At 39.3% G+C, this 23,037-nt stretch overlaps 1 protein-coding gene across 3 annotated transcripts; it reads right to left on the minus strand.

Annotated features, from left to right (window-relative positions):
- Positions 1-1,079: 1,079 nt before the first annotated feature.
- On the minus strand, positions 1,080-22,819 carry LOC139953017 (uncharacterized). 3 transcript variants are annotated; one of them, XM_071952406.1, is made up of 15 exons: positions 22,664-22,819; positions 22,423-22,497; positions 19,534-19,673; positions 17,363-17,484; positions 15,761-15,919; positions 13,579-13,661; positions 12,724-12,850; positions 11,160-11,267; positions 9,900-10,058; positions 9,176-9,304; positions 8,370-8,540; positions 7,371-7,550; positions 6,153-6,233; positions 4,375-4,529; positions 1,080-2,541 (listed from the first exon to the last, which is right to left on the minus strand). In XM_071952406.1, the coding sequence occupies exons 3-15, from the start codon at positions 19,604-19,606 to the stop codon at positions 2,475-2,477; spliced, it is 1,614 nt and encodes a 537-aa protein (XP_071808507.1). In that variant the 5' UTR covers positions 19,607-19,673; positions 22,423-22,497; positions 22,664-22,819; the 3' UTR covers positions 1,080-2,474. The 3 variants fall into 3 exon arrangements, with proteins under 3 accessions (XP_071808507.1, XP_071808508.1, XP_071808506.1); XM_071952407.1 differs by having other exon boundaries at positions 22,660-22,819; XM_071952405.1 differs by lacking the exons at positions 22,423-22,497; positions 22,664-22,819 and adding an exon at positions 21,465-21,622.
- Between the last annotated feature and the right edge of the window lie 218 nt (positions 22,820-23,037).

Consider the following 23,037-nt stretch of genomic DNA (forward strand, 5'->3'; position numbering starts at 1 on the left):
AGAAAAAAACACCTATAAGGGTCTAATATTATTTGGAATGGAACCCGAGACCCGAAATCTGTTGCAAGGGTACATCTAGATTTGTGAGATTGCAAATGGAGTAGTTCTTGTGTTATTTGGAGCATTTTAAAAGACACTTCTTAATAAAGAGTCACTACTCCTCAATCTGAATTGTAATAAACTTGTTTTCTCTATCTTTTTAACTGAGTGTAATGTTTTGTGAATTACAAAATGTATAGCAAGTTTGAAATTGTTACTTTATAGAGCTCTGGAGAAGCCATCTGACATGTCGACATCTGACATTATTATCTCGGTTGTCGACTTCTTTGAGTTTAGGATTATGTAAAGTTTGTTAACATCCTAAAAGTAAGTAGGATTTGAAACTTTGCATGGTGGAAATAAGATATAGAAGGGTTTGCGGTAACACCATGTAATGACTATCTCTAAATGAGTTGGGGTGGTCCTGAAAGGAACCGTTGGTTAACTCGACCAGTATGCTCTGATCGTCTTCTGGAGAATGCTGGACACTGATGCTGCATGCTGCTTAAGTACTGGGCGGCGGATTAGCTTGGTGATGCACGAAGGCGGGAAATACAGGCGGGAAGTAGAACTCGATGATGCGTGGTGAAACCTGTTGTGGAGCCTTGGGCAGTGTGTGGGGGGTGTGTGCTCACTGAACCGTGTCAGTAGGAACAAGCACAGGGGATGGTGAGGGTGTGGGACCTAGGTGACGGAGGGTATAGATGACCCAAAGCAGTCTAATGGTTGGGGGCCAAGAAGAACTGGATAGATATAGAAGATCCTTCGGTCGGGAGGTCCTCCCGACCAATGGATCTTCTATATCCACGGTCACCCCCTAGGCCCCAACCATTAGACTGCTTTGGGTCATCTATACCCTCAGTCACCTAGGCCACACACCCTCACTGTCCCCTGTGCTTGTTCCTACTGACACAGTTCAGTGAGCACACCCACCCCACACACTGCCCAAGGCTCCACAGCAGGTTTCACCACGCATCATCGAGTTCAACGTCCCGCCTGTATTTCCCGCCTTCGTGCATCACCAAGCTAATCCGCCGCCCAGTACTTAAGCAGCATGCAGCATCAGTGTCCAGCATTCTCCAGAAGACTATCAGAGCATACTGATCGAAACGTCGAGTTACTAACGGTTCTTTACAGAACCACCCCATTCATTTAGAGATAGTCATAACACGGTGTTGCCGCAAATCCTCCTATATCCTAAAAGTAGTATGTCGTCTTCCTGTGATAGACAGATGACATACTACTTTTAGGATGTCAACATCCTGACAATTTGGATGGCACCTCCAGAGTTCCGTAGTACTTGACTCTATGGAATACCTAATCAGTCATATTTACTGATTAACTGGTTTATAGTCTTCTACAGCTTCTTGAGATGTTTATGTCAAACGCTAAGAAGAATAGATTGTCATTTTTAAGATTTACATCATGCCGCACATATAAGGGCATCTGTGGCACAACACATTCTAAGATGGTTTAGAACCATAGATTAACAATGAGCAAACAAATTAATTGCTGACTAAGTCCCAATACAGAAACCACAAAATTTAAAGGTAACAATTAAGTGATAATGATAGATTAATCAAAATTTCTGCCTAATATTATAATAAGCTACTGTGATAAAGTTGACTGTCTGCCATCAATACAAAGTTAACCTACCACAAAAATGAACAAGAAACTAAAGTAATTTCATTGTAATACCAAAGGTCACCTGCACAGCAGTGTGATCTTTGATATAAAAGTCATTGAGAGAGTTCAGAACAAGTAAAATGTTAATTAATTCCCCTGCAAAATAATGATCAATCATGTGAACAATAAAAACAAATAAATAAAGAAACCTCTTATAATTGCCAGAATTCGTTTTTGATTGAAAGTTTTTTTTTTTAAGTATTCTCAAACAACTTTTGAGGAACAACTATTTTTTTTAAAAACATTATCACGAAGAGTTCCTGCATCATCCCTTTTTAGGTAATAAAATATCAAAGATATGAATAATATTTTCTACAATAGCTTGGAGAGTTATTTTTAAAGTGAATTTAAAGTGCAACGTAGAAGCAATTAATTCCAAACGGCAAAGTGTTGAGATATTTGAAGGCAATATGGCCCTTTAAAACTCCAGTAAGATCAGCTGATTAAAGGTTGGTGTTGTCTCACATGGCTTCATACATCGCTGGGGGATCTCAACATGGAGTAATACATAAAAGAACTAGAGGGCGCACTGGTGATGCTTCTTGCACAAACGCAACGGGACCGCGAGAAAACACACGCACCATTCAGCACGCGCGTTGAATATGAAGTACACGTTGGAGTTTGTGTTTATTGAACGCTGACGCTAAGCAATGCCTGTTTGTTCAACTTAGAAAATGGCCGCCTGCGCGCATGTCGGGGTGCATGTATAAGCCAGAGCGCCCTCTAGTTCTCTAGTAACTTTATGGATCTCAAGCATTCATACACTCACTGATGTGAATGTGGAAGCTGCTATCGTCATCGAATCCTCTCTCACATCTAAGTTTAGATAAGAAGCAAATAAAACAAAAATAATATTAAGGCAGTGGACACTATTGGTAATTACTCAAAATAATTATCATCATAAAACCTTTCTTGATTACCAGTAATGGGGAGAGGTTGATAGTATAAAACAATGTGAGAAACAGCTCCCTCTGAAGTGACGTAGTTTTCGAGAAAGAAGTAATTTTCCACAAATTTGATTTCGAGACCTCAAGTTTAGAATTTGAGGTCTCGAAATCAAGCATCAGAAAGCACACAATTTCGTATGACGAGGGTGTTTTTTCTTTCATTATTATCTCGCAACTTCGACGACCGATTGAGCTAAAATTTTCACAGGTTTGTTATTTTATGCATATGTTGAGGTACACCAACTGTGAAGACTAGTCTTTGACAATACCAATAGTGTCCACTGTCTTTAAGGGAATCAATGTGTGGTGAAGAGGTTTTCAACTAGTGGTTTAATCCCTTGGAGGCCTGCCGTCGATTTCACAAAACTGTTCCTAACTTAAGACTAATCTTAGGACTTAGGACGAGTCCCAACCCTGCACTGTAGCATGCAGACCTTAAGATTAATCCTAACTCGAGATAAGACGAGTCCTAACTCTTTGTGAAATCAATCCCAGGTTCTTGATAATTTTACCGAGACGAAGTCGATGTAAATTATCAAGAACCAGGCCACGAGTTTAAAACCGATTCAACACACTTTGACTCCCATTCATAAATATCTTTTTGGTTAAAAGGCGTAATAAAGTAGGAAACTCTGTAACACTTATCCGTTTCCTTCCGAGTGCTTGAGCTCTGTATATTTCCACCTCCATGGTATGTTCATACGTACGACGTCCGTACGTGTGTGTTTTCCGGTTCCGTTAGTGCGCATGCGCGTATAGTCTTGGTGCACATTCGCTGGTTTTCCTTTCACACACAGCGCGGCTAACTCACCGACAGCGCCTGCATCGCCCTTAACAAGAAACGTCTTGCATCAAGACTAGCGCGAAGTCTCCGCTCACAATCGTTTATAAACACTGGTCATTATCAGCGGTTTAAACACCCCCACGTGATGCGCTCTCCACCAATAGGAATAGCGAAACTGTCTGAGGTACTTATGAATGCTGATTTAAAGAGCAATGTCCAGGGTGTTTAATGCAAACGGGTACCCAAAATAAACATAGAAAGCTCAGTTTGTGCAGCACCTCAACATTCATTCCTGGCATTCCTCGTTCAAATCCACCTGCACTCAATTTGCTTTTGCTTATCTCAAACTTAACTTCACGTTTTACAGTGCTTAAATTGTATTATGTGTGCAGTTGAACGCTGAAAGGATTGTGCATGGCAAAGGTTTTAAATAAATTACTGAGTAAATGGAGAATGTGTTTCTTCAAAGAACCCAAGCTCTGCCTCTAGCCACCAGGCTAGCTCAGTGATCTAGAGGTAAGACATCTGCGCTAACAATGCAAAGGTCAAGGGTCCAAATCCAACCCGAACGATATCTATTCTTTATCTACACAGAATTTTGGATAGTACTGAGGCAAGAGAAATCACGATTAACAGAAGCATTTCAAGAACTTTGCCACTTAACAGTGTAGTGGTGAGTAGCCACTGATCTGTGTAGCATTGCAGAATACTGTGAATTTGGTTCAGCCCTTGAGGAAATGATACATGATAGACTAGTATACATGATAGACCTCGAGGGGAAATGGCACCCTCGGCTTCGTCTCGGGACCATTTCCCCCCTTGAGTGTACAAAACGCCATGGACTCCGTCACAGCGTGCAACAATTGTATAATGAATCCGTAAACTGCAAGTCTGAACTTGACTTTGGATGTAGCTTACCTCGGGCAGACCAACATGTTGTCTTGAGAGCCATTTGGATTGGATTCCAAACTCTCTGGTTGATTTCCATCTTCTTCGATACCATCAATGTAGACATCATTGCCAGCAGTGTTGAACACATAGTTTCCTCTGCCATGTGCAATCAAGCGGCCTGGCTGTAGGACAATAATGTTGATAACATATTGATTACATATAAGGTACATAAATGGAATAAAGACACTAACATAACAAAGACTGGACTGTTATACTGTGTTCTGCTCATAGAGTTGTATATAAGAACTAGAGGGCGCACGAGTGATGCTTCATGCACAAACGCCACGGGACCGCAAGATGACAATCGCAACGTTCTGCACGCGCGTTGAATATGAAATACACGTTTAATGTGGTTTAATTGTCAACCTCTTCAGTATCCAATAAACAATGAGAGACAAGCATCAGTCAATGTGGTTTGAGTGTCAACCTCTGCAGTATCCACCACAATCAATGACCAATACAGAGCTACAGAACATTAAATAATAAAGTACCAGTTACTTGCAAAAGACACATACGTTCTACTCAACTATTACCCGTGATTCTCGCGCCTAAGCAGCACCAGCAATCGCCTAGTCAACCTCCTAAATAAAGGTCCAAACGCAACGCGTTAACAAGCACGCGCTGCAGCAGTGCCAACCACACATCCGGTATAAAGCACCAAAAACGTCAACTACACCGCAGGTAAACCACAACACAGCAGTCAACCACACCGCAGGTAAACCACAACACAGCAGTCACCCACTCCGCAGGTAAACCGCAACACAGCAGTCACCCACACCGCAGGTTAAAGCACAAAGCAATCACCCACACCTCAATATAGCCCAGCTATATCGACAACCACAGGTAAAGCACCAGCAATTACCTACACGAGTCCCGCAGCCGCCACGTTTGAGGAGAAGTGGACTAGCACAAAGCACAGTCTTCCCTGCTTCAACTCACGTGTACCCCCTGAGACATTCACACAGATACCCTGAACCACAATCCTGCTAGTCAACCACAAAACTAACGTTGGCTAACTCAGCGACGGACTGCTACCCCAAAAGATCGACAAGCACTCAGCTTCCGTCAATCCTCTCACCCAGAGATATTCTCACGATCAACAGCACAAAGCCTTTCAGCTAATCAGTGAGACCTAGAATTCGCTGCATATAACTTGCAGTAACTCACGCACGCTAGCGCAGATTGCACAACAATAACACTTGGGTAATAATCAGAGTAAAAGAACGTACCTGTTTCTTCCTTGAATGCTCGCTGCCGACTGACGATGCACGCCTGGTCCCAGAATTACCAGCGTGCTCCGCAAGCCAACGCATGCGCAGATCGTGCATAACCTCGCGCATGCTCATAACCAAATAATTTATAACATACACCCAGCACTGTCCATCACAATAGTATAAAACATTATGAGAAACAGCTCCCTGTGAAGTAATGTAGTTTTCGAGAAAGAAGTAATATTCCACAAATTTGATTTCGACACCTCAAGTTTAGAATTTGAGGTCTCGAAAACAAGCATCAGAAAGCACACAACTTCGTGTGACAAGGGTGTTTTTTCTTTCATTATAATCTCGCAACTTCGACGACCAATTGAGCTCAAATTTTCACAGGTTTGTTATTTTAGGCATATGTTGAGTTGAGATACACCAAGTGTGAAGACTATACTTTGACAATTACCAATATTGTCCACTGTCTTTAATTGAATTGAATTGAATTGAATTAAGGCTATGAGTAGAAAGAACTACACTTACAGGTACGTCATGTCTTCTGGTTGGTATGGCATATCCAGCTCTAGGGGGAGCAGACACCTGGTTGTATCTTGGTTGTGGAGCCTGAAAGAGAAGTAAAAGCAAATTGATTTCCTTCCTTTATTAAAGAGAAGGCCGTGATTGGTGTCATTTTGAGCATTAAAGCAGCTTTTGGATAGTATAAAGCATTCTGAAAAAACATTTCACTGCGAGATAATGTAGTTATGCAAAAAGATCAGGTTTTTTGCCCACAATTTTCAATCTGAGACAAACATCTTTCAGATTGTGTCTTCCTATCAGAAATTATTCTATTTGTGTAGACAAATTCGCTCCGGACTTTTGGCAATATCTAAAAACTTGGTAACTATAGCATTGGAAAGCTGTTGATAGTATAAAACATTGTGGAAAACGACTCCCTCTGAAGTAACGTAGTTTTTGAGAAAGAGGTAATTTCTCACAACAATAATGAAAGACTTCTAGCTACAAGTCTTTTATTCCTATCTGAAAGCACACAAATTCGTCTAACAAGGGTGTTTTTTGTTACATCATTTTCTCGCACCTTCGATGACCGATTGAGCCCAAATTTTCACAGGCTTGTTATTTTTATGCTTATGTTGGATACACAAAGTGGGAAGACTGGTCTTTGACAATTACCAATAGTGTACCTTCCCTTTAAACAATCAGCAAAAGATGTCCCTAATTCAGCATTCCCTGTACCGAAGCACCAGAGCAACCTAACACACTCTGCACATGCTATTATTTTACTTTTATTATTATTATTAAAAAGATTTATATAGCGCCTTTCCAAAATAGACCGATGCGCTTTACAATAAAAATTGAAATAAAATACAATAGAAAGCAAATTTATGCACACACATAAAAAGCACAAGAAACAGCACATTAAAGGGTCTATGTACCTTATGTAGGACAAAAAACATCAACAACAATGACCACAGATTCACACCAAACCCACACCGTCCGAAGACAGCGCTGCAGCTCCCGAGAAACAAGTAAAACAGTGATGGTGAGACGAAAACTATTTTAGCATGTCAAATTGTATTTTCATGACACCGCCCCACCCACCTCTCAAACAACTTTACACCCTGTCACATGGTTTCTATACACCATGACTACTGCAGGAATCTACAGATTATAGTTTCAATGGTAATAATACACTGTCGATAATAGTTTCGACAATAGGATTCAGTAATGTGAACATACGGATGTTGAGTAGGGTCTGTTCTGCTGATAATACAGACGTTGCTCCCCTTTCGTGTAGGTATCTTGCTGTTGAATCTGTCTTTTAGCTCGCTTCAGTTCTTTCTGCAAAGCATCTAGCTCTCCCATGACACGCTGACGATCTTGACGCTCATTGAAGAAATCCGATTGGAAAACCTCAGTCTATCAATCATATAAAGCATTCTAGATTTAATACATCTTTCTCAAATAAACCCATAAAATAACTTGTGAATGACATTTTTGATATTTTGCCAAAGAGTTTATAACAAAAATATTCAATCCGACAAAGTTGGGGCGGAAATTATTTCAAGGAAACATGTCCAGGAGGGATGGAAATAATCTCCAATTTAGTTGCTTTGACACTACAGGGTACTGTTTATGGTCCTTTTTTTAGATTAATAATAATAATGAATTTTCATATAAACTTTCTCACTGCCCAAAGGGCGTATCAAAGCTCTTCTGACTCAACTACCCCTGGTCACTGGGCCATATGTTTCATTCCTTAAACCATCTCAGCTCCTTGCCGAGTATACAGACGGTGCTGCGAGTTACCACACTCCAAGCTTATCATTCAGTTCACATAAACCATCTCTGCTTCCGTACTACAATTAGCGCTGTGAGGATGCCAACCTGATTGCTTGGATGACACTTGTGTCACTAAGCAAGACACTTAACCATTGCTTTGCCTTCGAATGGGACAGAAAGCTGTTGGTCCAGTGTGTTGTGTAAACGCATGTTAAAGAATCCAGTGCACTTATCATAAAGAAAAGGAGTTCGCCCCGGTGTTTCTGGCCGGATTGGCAGCATATTGCGCCACAGCACCTTGTAAACCATTACATTGTGCTAAGGATTAGGTCTTATATCTCAAACTTCGTCCCACTCCTTGCAGGAATAATACCTGGCGCTTTGTATCCTTTGGCAAAAAGCGCGTTATAAATACGGTTATTATTATTATTATTTATTATTATTATTATTAGTTACCTGTTGTCTCAGTAGCTCCAACTCCTCCTTCAATTCACTCTCGGTCATCTCATTGACTCCCTTCACATGAATAGACGAAGAACTTGGTGTTGGATCGATCTGTGCAGTATGATTTGCACTTTGTACGTTTCCAGACTGCTCTTTACCAATTCTCAGATTTTGAGAAAGTGCCTACAAAATAAGAGTAAGTAAAGTAAAAACGCTAATAATTCAACTGAGATACATTTGAAGATACATCTGACTGATAGAGAAATCTAAACACCAGAGGTCACGGCTCCAGCTTCTTCTAGACTTCCTACTGCAGCTCAAAAGTGTACCCTTCCTCCTTCCTCTTCTTCCCTAGCACCAGCTAAGAGTGGAACTCCTTACAGAAAGATCCTGGAGAGTTCACAACACTCAGAGCATTTAAGGCGGCATTGAGGAGGGAAGGATCTACCTAGCTTGCAGGCACTGTTTTTAACCGCTCTACACTGAATATATTTTCTGCTTTTGTTTGTCTGCGCACAAATTTGGACAGTGCGTGAACCAACCTCACAGTGCATTATTTTTAACCATGATGTCTGCACTTTACTTGGAAAAAAAAGCATAAAAGAAAAGAAAGAGGGGATGCCTGCCCTGAATCCGATGTTTACAGAGTGATCCTTGTACATATCTCTAGTTCGATACCTTTACATCAATTTGAAACTTTGACAATCAATTCGCAAAAAAATATAGAACACCGTTCCTGTATAACACAATCAAGAGAGCTCCCTAAACACTTGGGGTAAGATAAGAAAGGGACACAGATTTGAGTGATGAATGTTTACCTCGTTCAAACGTTGGATTTCTTTGTCCATTTCCTTGCGTTGTCCAGTAAGTGTACGTGCATAACGTTCCAGTTTGTCACATTTCTGTTTCAGAGCAACTACCTCTGCAACAGCTTCAGCTTTTTCTTTCTGCAAATATAAACCCGATTGAGTCAATCCTGACAGAGCAATAGATAACATTGCATCAACAGTCTCAAAGCTACATGTACAGACATAATGAAGGTGTATAAGACTGGTGTTTTCTTTATTCAAAGATCAGTTGACACTCCTTGCTTACCTACACTAATTACAGTTAAACAGTATTTGCAATATCTATAGTTGAATGTTAAAATGCATGCATTGGTATACAACTACTGTTAAAGTCTTTGGCATAGTGAGTGCTACCAGTAAAATGCTCTACAAATCTTTGTCAAGACAACAAATACATTAAAAGCTCTTATCTAAAATCATTTTAATAGGGCCTATATTGATAAATTTCCTGGTCTTAAATGTATATAAATGTAGTCAAACTGTATGTACATTTCTGGCAGGCCCTTGTTTTGTGATTTTTGTTATCAAATGTTCACTATCTATTTTCTATTGTAAAGCTTTTTAACAATTATTTTTAATGTTTGTAAATTATGTCGCAATCCAGCGGTATGCTGCGATGGTAAACCATAAACCATAAACCATCCTTGATGAGCTCCTAGGGATTGTAACTGTAATAACTGTTATGATACTTTACCTCCACTTTGTCCAGTCCGATGTTAGTGAGTTGATCTCCATTGCTCTCCGCCATGGTCTTGGCATCAGTAAGCTTCCTTTGAAGATCTTCTATTTGATTCTGCATCTGTGTCTTCATGTTGTGGTAGTGCTCGTCCCATGAGTGGTTGACCTTCACAATCTGCATAGAACAATGTAGAACAATGCAATTCATTTAACATTAGTGGCTCGGATGGCTGGGTTGGTTTGTGGGTAAAGCGCTTGCCTCTCACCAAGGTGACCCCGGGTCGATTCCCCGGTCGGGGCCATATGTGAGTTGAGTTGTGCGTTGGTTCTCTGCTGTGCCACGAGGGTTTTCCAGACTATCCGGTTTTCCTCCCTCAGGAAAAAATCAAACACTTTCGATCTTGGCTGTGCTCCGTGGTCATAATGGGTTGATGTGGCTGGCAGCTGAATGTGCCCTTACATGCCTGCTTCTTTAACACGTTGTAGCCGCGTCCTTCTCAATTCAGCCCTAGCTGCGAGTAAGGACGATTAGCCCCCCAAATTATTATTATTATTAGTAATAGTCATTATATGGTGTTACCGCACACCTTTCTATATAGTAGTCATTACATGGTGTTATCGCAGACCCCTCTATATCATTTAACCTTAACCCTTTAACACGCAACCGCCCTGCGAGTTACACCGCATACTGTCTGCTTGCACCCATGAAGGTTTACACGGTGTACTTTGAGTTATAAAGATGCCATCAAAATGCAGCAAATAGCCGTACATAGAGCGTGATCTCAAGATGACAAAAGTCTAAAAATAGCACTTGGTCAACATAAGAAAAAATAACGTATAATTCAAAGGTCAGAAGTCCTTTCACAATCAACAATGCACGCAGGTGTAGGTGCGTTTTCTCTGTTCGGAGCTGCCCGTTTTGTCTGTTGGCAGCGGACGGTATTGGGAACACATGTATACCAAGTACCACACGCGCATTTACACAGTAATGGCCATCTCCCACTTGTTTTGCAACTTACTGGTCTTTTTACAGACAGATTTGAAAGGATTTAACATAAGGTTTTAGGTACAGAAGTTAACTGTGGGTGATAGAGGCATTCATTTTCATTTCTTAAGGTATGATGTGATTATTTTCAATCACCTTTGTAGCTTTGTTTACCTGTCAGACGACGGTACAGTTTAGAAAACTTGTGTATACAACTTTCCACACATAATCTGCACTTCATTGCTATGGACCTATTATTGATCATTGATTTGATAAAATGAAGTATTATACCTCTTCCATCTGTTTCTTCAATGACTGGTACTTGCGCTGAAGCATGAAATGAACCTCTTCACTGACTCCAGTGGTTGCTGCTGTCACAGGTTGCTGTATGGCCGTTTTCTACCATGATAGAAACAATGATGTCAGTGCAATTAATTAATATCAAAATATCATTACAAGATTGACAAATAATATATGTTAAATTTGCAGCCATCGGGGATAAAGAATATTAATGTGTGTGTTACCACTGTAAATTGACAAATGAAACATTTTAATTGTAATGAAAGAAAAGAGCTACGAATCGACAAATTTTCTGACTCCATTTGACAACCATAGTACACCATGGCCAAATATCAGTAAACCTGAATTCAATTGGTTACTAAATTCTACAAAAACTGTGAACAGGCAGTGAAGTCAATGACTGTACCATTGATTAAGTACAGTCTCCATTTTACCAATTAAACCATGTAAAACCAGTCTAGAATACAACATCCAATGCCAACAACCTTAAATAAAAGCGTTGAAGCTTTGCAAGATATAGAAAATTAAAAATAAAAGTGTTTACGGAAAGAGCGCACCAGTACTTAAAGGGAAGGTACACCTTTGGTAATTGTCAAAGACCAGTCTTCTCACTTGGTGTATCCCATTATATGCATAAAATAACAAGCCTGTGAAAATTTGGGCTCAATCGGTAATCGAAGTTGCGAGAAAATGATGAAAGAAAAAACACCCATGTTGGTCGAATTTGTGTTCTTTCAAATTGGAATAAAAGACTTCTAGCTAGAAGTCTTTTATTATTTTAGTGAGAAATTACCTCTTTCTCAAAAACTACATTACTTCAGAGGGAGTCGTTTCCCACAATGTTTTATACTATAAAGAGCTCTTCAATCCTTGTTACCAAGACAGTTTTTAAGGTAATATTTGTTTTGAGTAATTACCAAACGTGTACCTTCCCTTTAAAAATGAGATGGTGAACTCTGTCTGTCATAAGCCGTGTTCACACTGGGCACCTTTGGCTCGGTTAAACTAACCGCGCAGCGTGGGTTAAGTACCTGTCAGGAAAACTACCCAGGCTGTTCGCACTGGACTTAAAATGGGTGAGTTATCCATTGGCTCGGTCAGCTTGCCCAAATTAAGACCAGTGCGAACACGGCTACAGGTAGACTGCTGCATTCCAACTGGACTATGGGCCACAGGTGCTGGAAGCATTGGGTGTCATGGACGAGTGGTTTAGACCATAAAGTTCAAGTTCTGGTGGTTTATTAAAGTGCTCCAGTGATAGGTTGACTGACACCATTGGTCCTTTGTACAGTGGTTCTCCCTTAAGACCTGGCGATTGCGGAAAAAAACGCAGGGCATGCAGGTTTTCTTTTGTCTTACATTTGGAACGAGGCGTGCCAGTGACATAACTTATCCATGCTCCCTTTATAGTCATAGATGTGTGATGGGTTAGAATCCCGGTCATGACACTTGTGTCCTTGAGCAAGACACTTCCCTACAATCGGTTCTCTTCACCTAGGGGTAGAAGTGAGAGTTTGATACTTTGTTTGAAACAAAAGACTATTTACAAGCCTACCTGTTTCTGAGCCTCTTTGATTTCTCTTGCTTCCTTGGTAGTCACAAAGTCAAACCCTCCACACTGTTCCTCTTCCTTAGCTTTTCGCATCTCTGAAATCTCCTCCTCCAACTGCCTCATCTCTTCCCTGATAAATCAATCAAAATCATCAACAATCAACAAAATGTAATTTAGTTACATGAAAATTGTATACCACAACATCAGGTTAAAATGTGGGTAAGGATATATTGACTGGTGCACAAAGGTGGGATTGAGGCATTATTAGGACATATTGACTGGTACACCACAGTGGGGTGGAGGCAGTACAAGGAACTGTAACACACCTCTTGCTTGTTCTGTATTCTGGTTGGCTGAAACATGGTCACGTGGGTTGAACTAATAGTCTAGTGATCGCGCGCGCGTGCTTTTGGGGAAGAGTGCCCGCCGGGAACTAGTCTTTGAAAACAGCGCCCTATCTTGACTTGAACTACAAAACTTCCTTTCTTTTCATGATTTCTGTTTTTATCTCACATTTAAGACAGAGGTGTGTTATAAAACACATATTGACTGGAATAATTTGAAAACTAGTGTAGGTCTATTCCCCTTCGGGCCTGTGAGTGACCACAAGAGGGGCCTATTTCTCGAGGCCGGGTTACTCATTGTCCCTCGAGGGAACAGATAGATTTCACAAAAAGTTCTTATCTCGAGTTAGGACGAGTAACTCGTCTTAACTTAGGATTAATCTTAAGGTCTGCATGCTACAGTGCAGGGTTGGGACTCGTCCCAAGTCCTAAGATTAGTCTTAAGTTAGGAAGAGTTTTGTGAAATCGACGGCTGGTAGAGTGGAGGCAGGCATTAGTAGGAAAACTAGATTACCTCAACTGGTTGATCTCCTGTTTCCTTTCCTCAGCTTCACTCTTCAGATTTTGGTTTTCTTCTTCAAACACTGTCCGCAGAGTCTAGTCAAATACAAATACTGAACTATTAAGTAAAACTTAACTTCAAACAAAATCTGTAGATTAGTTGTGAATTTCAAAACAATCGAGGTTCAAGGTTCACTAAATTTCCACACCCCTCCCCCTCTCTTGTTTAACAGTGTAACGAGCTAGGAAGTTCAAGTGTAAGAAATGAAAACGGTAGAAGCAAATCAGGAAAAATTCTGAATGTAAATTTGAGTTTTTAAAGAAAAACAGAATGGCACTGGAGGGAAATTATTCCATGACATCTAACACCCCATGGGACCCCAACTGAATAGGACAAAATATACCCTTAATTTAACAGTATTTTATTTGAAAAGGGGATCTGTAAACAATGCAGGTATGTTAATATCTGCAAAATTACTATGTACATGCAGCAGAAATAGCTCCCCGTGCAGTGGACCCTTCCCATGAAATATGCTAATCACTCTCACGCATGCGTACAGACCCTGTTGGTTGGCAAACGCCATAGAGTTGTGCACTATTGAAGATAAAATCCAATCTGTAAAATGACCTCAGGCAGGAAAGAAATGTACAATGCCACCAATATTTTAAGAGATTCAAGAGATTATTTAACAAAATAGAATCCACAAGGCATGGGTGACTAGCAGGACCAAGCGTCAAAGGCAAGACTATTGCTACATGCCAAGTCCTGACATCTAAAAAAGTAGTTTCACCTTGTGTAAAAGTTGGGACTATTGTTTGCTATGTTCAGTCCACTCTAATTGAAGCACTACTTTTTTGGTAGTGAAGTTCACTTGTTGCCTAGGCTGAGAGATGTACATTTCACATCAGGGAATTCCCCTTTGTGTGTAACCTAAAAGGCGTGTGTCACCTCCAATCATTCATGTATGAGACGAACTTTAAGATCCCCAGCACGTCTTGAGCATCTTAAAGGAACACGTTGCCTTGGATCGGACGAGTTGGTCTATAAAAAAACACTTGTAACCGTTTGTTATAAAATGAATATGGTTGGAAAGATAATTTAACAGTAGAATACAATGATCCACACAAGTTTGCCTCGAAATTGCGTGGTTTTCCTTTTACTGTGCAAACTAACACGGTCGGCCATTTATGGGAGTCAAAAGTTTGACTCCCATAAATGGCCGACCGTGTCAGCCGACGAGGTAAAAGGAAAACCGTGCAATTTCAAGGCATGTTTGTGTGGATCATTGTATTCTACTTTTACAGCATCTTTCTACCCATATGCATATTATAACAAACGCTTTTCAAAGACCAACTCAACCGATCCAAGGCAACGTGTTCCTATAAAGGATTTTAATGCATCACTGTTACATTCCACTTTTAGGTTACACACAAAGGGGAATTCCCTGATGTGAAATGTACATTCGATGTGGTTAATTTAACAAAATATTTACTGTATAACGATGCATCCGATGTTAATTTGTTAACTCTTTGCGTATGAGTTCAAAGTGTTCTGCGTTTGATCAAACCTTTACTGATTGAGTTATCCAGCAACTTTAGGGTTTTTATTTTATCTTCCAATGAATATCAAGTTTACTCTTCCAAATGGTTTTCCCACTTTAATCTGGCCAATTCCTCACAATGTTTTATACTATATGAACAGCTTTTCATTGCCCATTAACAAGTACAATGTTTATGCTATCAATTATTTTGAGTAATTAACAATAGTGTCCAGCAGTATTAAAGACAGTGGACACTATTGGTAACTGTCAAAAACCAGTCTTCTCACTTGGTGTATCTCATCATATACTTAAATAACAAACCTGTGAAAATTTGAGCTCAATCAGTCATCGAAGTTGCGAGATAATAATGCAAGAAAAAACACCCTTGTCACACAATGTTGTCAGCGTTTAGATGGTTGATTTCGAGACCTCAAGTTCTAAATCTGAGGTCTCGAAATCAAATTCGTGGAAAATTACTTCTTTCTCGAAAACTACGGCACTTCAGAGGGAGCCGTTTCTCACAATGTTTTATACCATCAACCTCTCCCTATTACTCATCACCAAGTAAGGTTTGATGCTAATAATTATTTTGAGTAATTACCAATAGTGTCCACTGCCTTTAACAGTATTAAGAAAAAAACAAGTTGAGCCTACCGTTTGCATTTTAACTGTGCGTTCTAGTCGAATGATCTTGGGTACCAGTTTTGATAAGTGAGCAGTAATCTCAGATGTTCTCTCATCTTCAACCAAACTCTGAAGAGCGTGCTCGACGTTACGAATCTGCATAGAAATCTCTGGACGATCGGCTTTGATCTGGTAGAATGGAAACAAATATTAAAAGTATCCACTGAATAAATTACAGGATTCATTACTGGATGAAGAAACCATAGTAACTAACATACATAGCTATTTGGTACTATTTCAAAAGGTATTTGGTTAATATCAAAGCTCAGGGTGTGTTGTAGAATAAGATGAACTCACAAAAAGATCGCTGTATAAAAAAAAACACCTTAAAGGAACACGTTGCCTTGGATCGGTCGAGTTGGTCTTTGAAAAGCGTTTGTAACCGTTTGTTATAAAATGCATATGGGTAGAAAGATGTTGTAAAAGTAGAATACAATGATCTACACAAACATGCCTCGAAATTGCGTGGTTTTCCTTTTACCTTGTCGACTAACACGTCGGCCATTTATGGGGGTCAAAATGTTGACTCCCATAAATGGCCGACCATGTTAGTTCGCACAGTAGAAGGATAACCACGCAATTTCGAGGCAAACTTGTGTGGATCATTGTATTCTACTTTTAAAACATCTTTCCAACCATATGCATTTTATAAAAAACGGTTACAAACGCTTTTGTTTTGACCAACTCGTCCGATCCAAGGCAACGTGTTCCTTTAACATCATGAATAAAACAAAACTTTCATTCACTTACAGTAGCAAACATAGAAAACATACTGATAATCAAATTTGCCTTAAAGGGACACATTACCTTGGATCGGACCAGTTGGTCTATAAAAAGCATTTGTAATCGGTTTTTTTATAAAATGCATGGTTGGAAAGATGTTTTAAAAGTATAACACAATCCACACAAATTTGCCTCGAAATTGCATGGTTTTCCATTTACTGTGCAAACTAACACGGTCCGCAAATGCGACCAAACCGACAGTCACGTATTATTGCTTTTTCCTAGTATGTCAATAGCGACGACATCAACATCGGCTAAAAACCTTGGTGTTACCCTGGACTCTACTCTTTAACATGCATTCTCAAATCCAAAAAGTGTAAAGAGCTGCGGTAACGCCATCTTTTGCTAACACGTGACGGACAATCCTCCAACCAAATGGCAAGGATCTGCTTGGGTGTTACATAATAAGACGATGTGACCTCTGACGTCACACGAAAACCATAACATGATTCGCGCGCATACCGCCGGGCAAAACCTTTGTGTTTTGGCAGCCAGCTAGAAAGTGTATGCAATCTTGCCATGACTACGTGTCGTTTCGCCCGGCGAAATATGACGTACATGTATACAGTGTTTTTTCAACAGAGGGCGGTTTGAATGTAAACATAGGTCACATCGTCTACACTTACTTGGTGATCGGGCAAAACCTTGGTGTTTTGGCAGCCAGCTAGAAAGTGTATGCAATCTTGCCATGACTACGTGTCTTTGCGCCTGGCGAAATATGACGTATACAGTGTTTTTTCAACAGAGGGCGGTTTGAATGTAAACATAGGTCACAGCGTCTATACTTACTTGGTGATCATGTGATGGTCTATCACCAATAAGATATCCAGGAATTACATGCTCAAAGTCTTCAGATATGGCGCCAATGGAAGAGGATAGTTCATGTCCCTTGCCTATATCATTGTTGTCACCTGTTTAATAAAATAAAACATTTTCTCTACACACCTATTGCACACTGCGTCTCCTGTCTGCCATTTTGGGTCAAAATGTGCCGCACAAAAGGATAGTATCCCACGTGTAAACGCACCAATGTGCATTAACACGTACTGTACCATCCTTTTGAGCAATGTGCGATCACGTTGTGCAATGGGTCTATATTCATCTTTGTTAACTTTTCCTCCAAAAAAGACACAAAGCAAAGATTTGACAATAAGCTTTGATTCATTGTGAGAGTGCTTTAAAACACAATTCACTCTAGGATTGTTATACAGTTACCACAGTGGATCCTGAGTGTGACCATAACAGATGAGGAATGGGAATTCTCTGGTTATAATGGGAACATCGCTGGGAAGTTAAAGCTCTCATATATTTAAAAACATAAGAATTATGGAAAAGAATATCAACACTGCAGTCAATTGAAAAATAGAACGCTTTGGAAAAAGTTAGCATTTCGAAACACCTCCTCTTCAATTCATTCCTTTTTTTTGCTAATCTAGTTGCCCTCCAGTCATGTTCTTTTCTGTTTTTTTTTAAATATTTATTGTGTGCTTTTTGCTTGAATAGTTATTGTATTCGTTATTATTTTGATTGGTTTGTTGTGTTACGTTTAACTTTTGCTGTGCTTTTTTATGTACTTTGTTGAGGTCAAATAAATAATAATAATAATAATAATAATAATAATAACACAGGCCTGTATGCTTCGTTTTTGAAAGGGTAAGGGCACCGAGGCATTTTTTTCTGGGTAAAGGGCACCCTATGATGAAATTTCAAATTTGTACTGGAGCATTTCAAGGGCACCAAGGCAGTGACCAGGGGACACGGAGGCAATCGCCTTCGTTGCCTCCGTGAAGTATTAAGTCTGATAACACCCACATGCCACTCTTACAAGCACTATGAAGAGGAGGACTGGCAAATAACATCATCCCTGTGATTTATTGTGATAGGCCTCATGTTGATGCATTTTCCAGTAGCATTCTTATATGATTGAGTTAAGATTTAAAAGTGTCATCTATGAGCGGTTAGTTCATATCAGATAATAAATTATATTACAGGGCAATTTTTCAACTGGACTGGCTCTCTAAAATTGGATTGCATCATTTGAAGGTCGCCATTGCTGCAATCAGATTTTCATGTCATGGGAGCGCATAACAGGCAAATAAGGTTTAAAGCCATTGGACACTTTCCGTAAACAGAATGGTCCGAAGGCCCACAATTCGTGTATCACAACTGGTATAAAAAATAACAAACCTGTGAAAATTTAAGCTCAATCGGTCATCAGAGTCGGGAGAAAATAACAGGGAAAACCCACCCTTGTTTCTGCACGTTTCGCCGTGTCATGATGTGTTTAAAATAAATCCGTAATTCTCTACAACGAGAATTGATAATTGCCTTAATGTTTTCTCGAAAAGTAAAGCATTCATAAAATAATATTTCAAGAGAAGTCTTTCATCATTATAATTGCCTTAATGTTTTCTCGAAAAGTAAAGCATTCATAAAATAATATTTCAAGAGAAGTCTTTCATCATTACCTTCCGTAAACCCTGTAAGTTGTTTGTTAATTTGTGAACTTTTCTTTTTTGCTGTGCCGAAAGTGTATAATGGCTTTAACACAACAGTCACAACAGAGAAAAACAATACCCCAAAATGCCAGTAATTAAGTTCTTGTTTTAAAGTTCTCCAAACACTGTTTCATCTAGAGTATTTTAAAAAGTAACATTAGCAGCAATTCAGTTCAGCAAATGGTCAGGCTATGTTTTATGTGCCAGGCCTATAGACGATGTGACCTCTGACGTCACACGAAAACCATAACATGATTCGCGCGCATACCTTTGTGTTTTGGCAGCCAGCTTGAAAGTGTACGCAATCTTACTATGACTACGCAACTCAGTGCCCGGCGAAACATGACGTGTTTAGTGTTTTGTCAACAGAGGGCGGTTTGAATGTAAACATAGGTCACATCGTCTATAGATCCAAAAGATGCAAATGTGGCCCTCTTTGCTCAGTTTTCACCAATGTCTTACCTAAGGGTTGTCCTGGTGGACCTTTGAATGAGGATGCCATGATGACACCCACAGGTTTTTCTGCACTTGCCATAGTTGTCGAATGTTTTCTAGTACATGTTCATGTTGAAGCTCTGGTTGTTTCTGTTGCTCGATTGGATCTGTTGAAATCAGCCAAAAACATGTTATTTCTAAACAAAACAATCCTGTTGCCGATTTCACAAAGAATTATGATTGATCTTAAAGGAACACGTTGCCTTGGATCGGTCGAGTTGGTCTTTGAAAATCGTTCTGTAATGGTAAGAAAGATATTTTAAAAGTAGAATACAGTGATCTACACAAATATGTATCGAAATTGCATGGTTTTCTTTTAACCCTGACAACTAACATGGTCGGCCATTTAAAATTTTGACTCCCACAAATGGCCGACCGTGATAGTTCGCGGCGTAAAAGGAAAACCATGCAGTTTCGAGTGATACTTGTGTGGACCATTATATTCGACTTTTAAAACATCTTTCTAACCATATACGTTTCAAACGCTTATTCTTACAAACGCTTATTCTTTCAAATGCTTTTAATAGACCAACTCGTCCGTTCCAAGGCAACGTGTTCCTTTAAAGACAGTGGACACTATTAGTCATTGTCAAAGACTAGTCTCCTCTCCCTTGACCAAAACTTAGAAACAGATAAGACTACACTGGTTATTTGCACTTGTAATTTTGTATGCAAAAACTTTGGTATTTTAGGCATTTCTACAAAGTACAAAAATATGTTATAATGTTGAGGCCATAAGAAATATTAAAAAAAATTGCCCACCGAAAAAGTTTTATCAAGAACTATTTCAATTCACAATTCACAATGATCAAATCAAGTGACAGGAACATTCTGCTGAGCATTCTGGGAAAAAAAATACAGAAGCTTAAAGAAGCCATGTGCCTTATAATATTTTCTAATATTTTTTTTAACCCTCATATCAGTATTAAAATTAATATTAACGTTTAAACATCAGCTTGGTGATTCAATTATCACTTTTTATTTCGCTTTATTGAAAAATATTATGGGGAAAAAATATATGAAAAAATAAATAATAATCAGATTTGAAAGCCAATAGTTATTTATAATTTTTATTTAATTTTTTATTTGTTTCATTTTTTGCAAATTACCACGGTAATTTTCAAAATGTTATAAACAATGTTTTGAATAAAACGAAGACAACTGCTGGCTAATTAGTGTCATACACAGATGTTTATTCCACATACATATGGCTGCACCGGGAAACGGTTATTTCTTGTTTACCATGAAAACAGGAAAAACTCAAAATAAATGGGACCAGTTGATTGAAGTCATCGTAGATTGGTGTATGTTGTGCAATTTTCAAAGTCCATCAAGTTTTAATTTATGTTTGCATACTTTATATTAAAAAATGAAGATAATGAGGGCATCGGTTGATATAGCATCATTATTGTTTTCCCAATTCAAAGAAAAGGGCATAAATACCGTGAAAACTGGTAAGAGCAAGGATATGTTTAGCTTGAGATACACACACTACAGTCACCAACCAAGTGCAAGTAAGAAGACTGGTCTTTGACAATTACCACTAGTGTCCAGTGTGTTTAATTAATCTTCTATTAGCCGTCGACATGGGGTGCGGTCCCCTCTTTTTGAAACCGGATATAGCATACTACACGGTACTTAATTATCCTAATAAAATACGTGTTCCGCCATCGCTAACAAAAGTAACCACGCACTGATGTAGGCCTATGTCTCCGTGCCATCAAAAGCAATGGAAATGTTGAGGGGCCGCCAGTTCGTTCACTTCAAATGGTAAAAAAATCGCAAGTAACATACCTAACGGGAACAAGTTTGGACATATTATGATGTACAGTTTATTATAAATACTATAATCAAAGAAAATTTGACTTGAACTGAGTAAAAACAGTTGAAAAGCTCACCCAAAATTGCCTTCAATGAGTATACATGTCCTGCGTTTATGTTCTTGTTGAAATGTAATGACAACATTGCGCGCGCTGTACAAAGTACAAGTGGGGTGCTCGTCCTCGAGTGCGAGTTTGACCACTCGTTGGGGACGAGCTGGACGATGATGAGAGGGAAATCCCCTTTATTTCTGGCCGCTATTGCAACATATCATGGCGGTACATATTATCATTGATCTCCATTATACTGACTGGATAGGACATTGCGCTATGCTGCGTGCATAAACACGCGGCCCAACAATGGCGGCGCAATTCCACCAAACGGGTAAATTAATGTGCACTTGGTCGGGTTGAGTCTGTCAGTTGAAGTTGTAAATTGAGAATAGAAATGTGGGGAAAACATGACGATCGATAGTTTGAAGTATGAAAAAGTTTCTGATTGAAATGCAATAAAGCAAACTAACTTTACATTTGTTTCTATCAAATGCCCTATTAGTATTATGATAATGATATTTAAATTTCTAAACAAACACTCGGCCGAGAAACTGTATTGGGATTCAGGTACATGTTTTTTTTATTCTTTCAGTTCATTGAGAAAATGGCAATAAACCATATAAAGACAAAACAAGAGTCGCTCCTACAATAAACAATTCGAGTAGGCACTAGAGTGAGAACTACATACTCGCTAAAATCGAGGGAAAAGAACAAGAAAGATGAAAACAAAATACAATGTGATAATTGAGAGTTGACTCCATTAACAAATTTAAACTTTTTATTGTTAAGCTTCTATTCATCATGTTAATTGAAAAACAATCCCAACAGCAAAACTTCCATAACCGTTTTACTGTTCCGCCAGAAATAAATATTTTTATTTTGGTCACAAATAACAAAGTCGGCTATTTCCGAGATGACTGATCCTCTCAACGAACTTGTATCGTCTGTACATAATTCGCATATACTTGTCGCTTTCCCGAACCTTTTAATTATTGATGCTATGACAAACATCTGTTGAAATCCGGGCTTCCCGTCCTCGTCGATTCCAGACAACCATCTGTAACGGAGCGAAAACAAAAATAGTATTGCTCGGTAAAAATAACAAATACTTGGCCTATAATAATTATTTTATGAAAGATAGTTTAAATTTCCGGCTTATATTTGTAACGTTAGATATAATAATAATAATATGAATCGCTCATATAATGCAAAGGCCTACCTACTTATGGAAAGACAATCCCTTTGCCGACTCAGTTTTCCCTCCTCCAGTGATTGACAGCCGCGCACGACTTCACCATCAGCATTTTTAGTTTGTTTGATCCGATTCCAAAATTTTAAATCCCCAAATGGCAATTAAAAGGACGAAAACTTCTCTCTGCTTGCAGCAACTCCGTTTAAAAGTGTACAACGCATTTCGTGTGACGAACGGTCTTCACCCGTTTGAAAAAATACGCGCGCGGCCTGCGTTTGGACGCGATGTCCTATCCAGTCAGTATAATGGAGATCAATGGTGTAGATTTACAGTGTAATGGAGATCAATGATCTACACCCAAATGTGAAACTACGGAATATGGCGTGTCAAACGTTGCAATATTCG

This window comes from Asterias amurensis, chromosome 21, assembly GCF_032118995.1.
Source record: "Asterias amurensis chromosome 21, ASM3211899v1".
Classification (NCBI taxonomy): Eukaryota; Metazoa; Echinodermata; class Asteroidea; order Forcipulatida; family Asteriidae; genus Asterias; species Asterias amurensis.

Coding starts and splice junctions, on each gene's coding strand:
- LOC139953017 (XM_071952406.1), bottom strand. CDS start 19,606: ATGGCAAGTGCAGAAAAACCTGTGGGTGTCATCATGGCATCCTCATTC. Junction 17,485..19,533: donor TCCACCAGGACAACCCTTAG/GTAAGACATTGG, acceptor TTTATTAAACAG/GTGACAACAATGATATAGGC. Junction 10,059..11,159: donor TGAAGAAACAGATGGAAGAG/GTATAATACTTC, acceptor TGTTCTATGCAG/ATTGTGAAGGTCAACCACTC.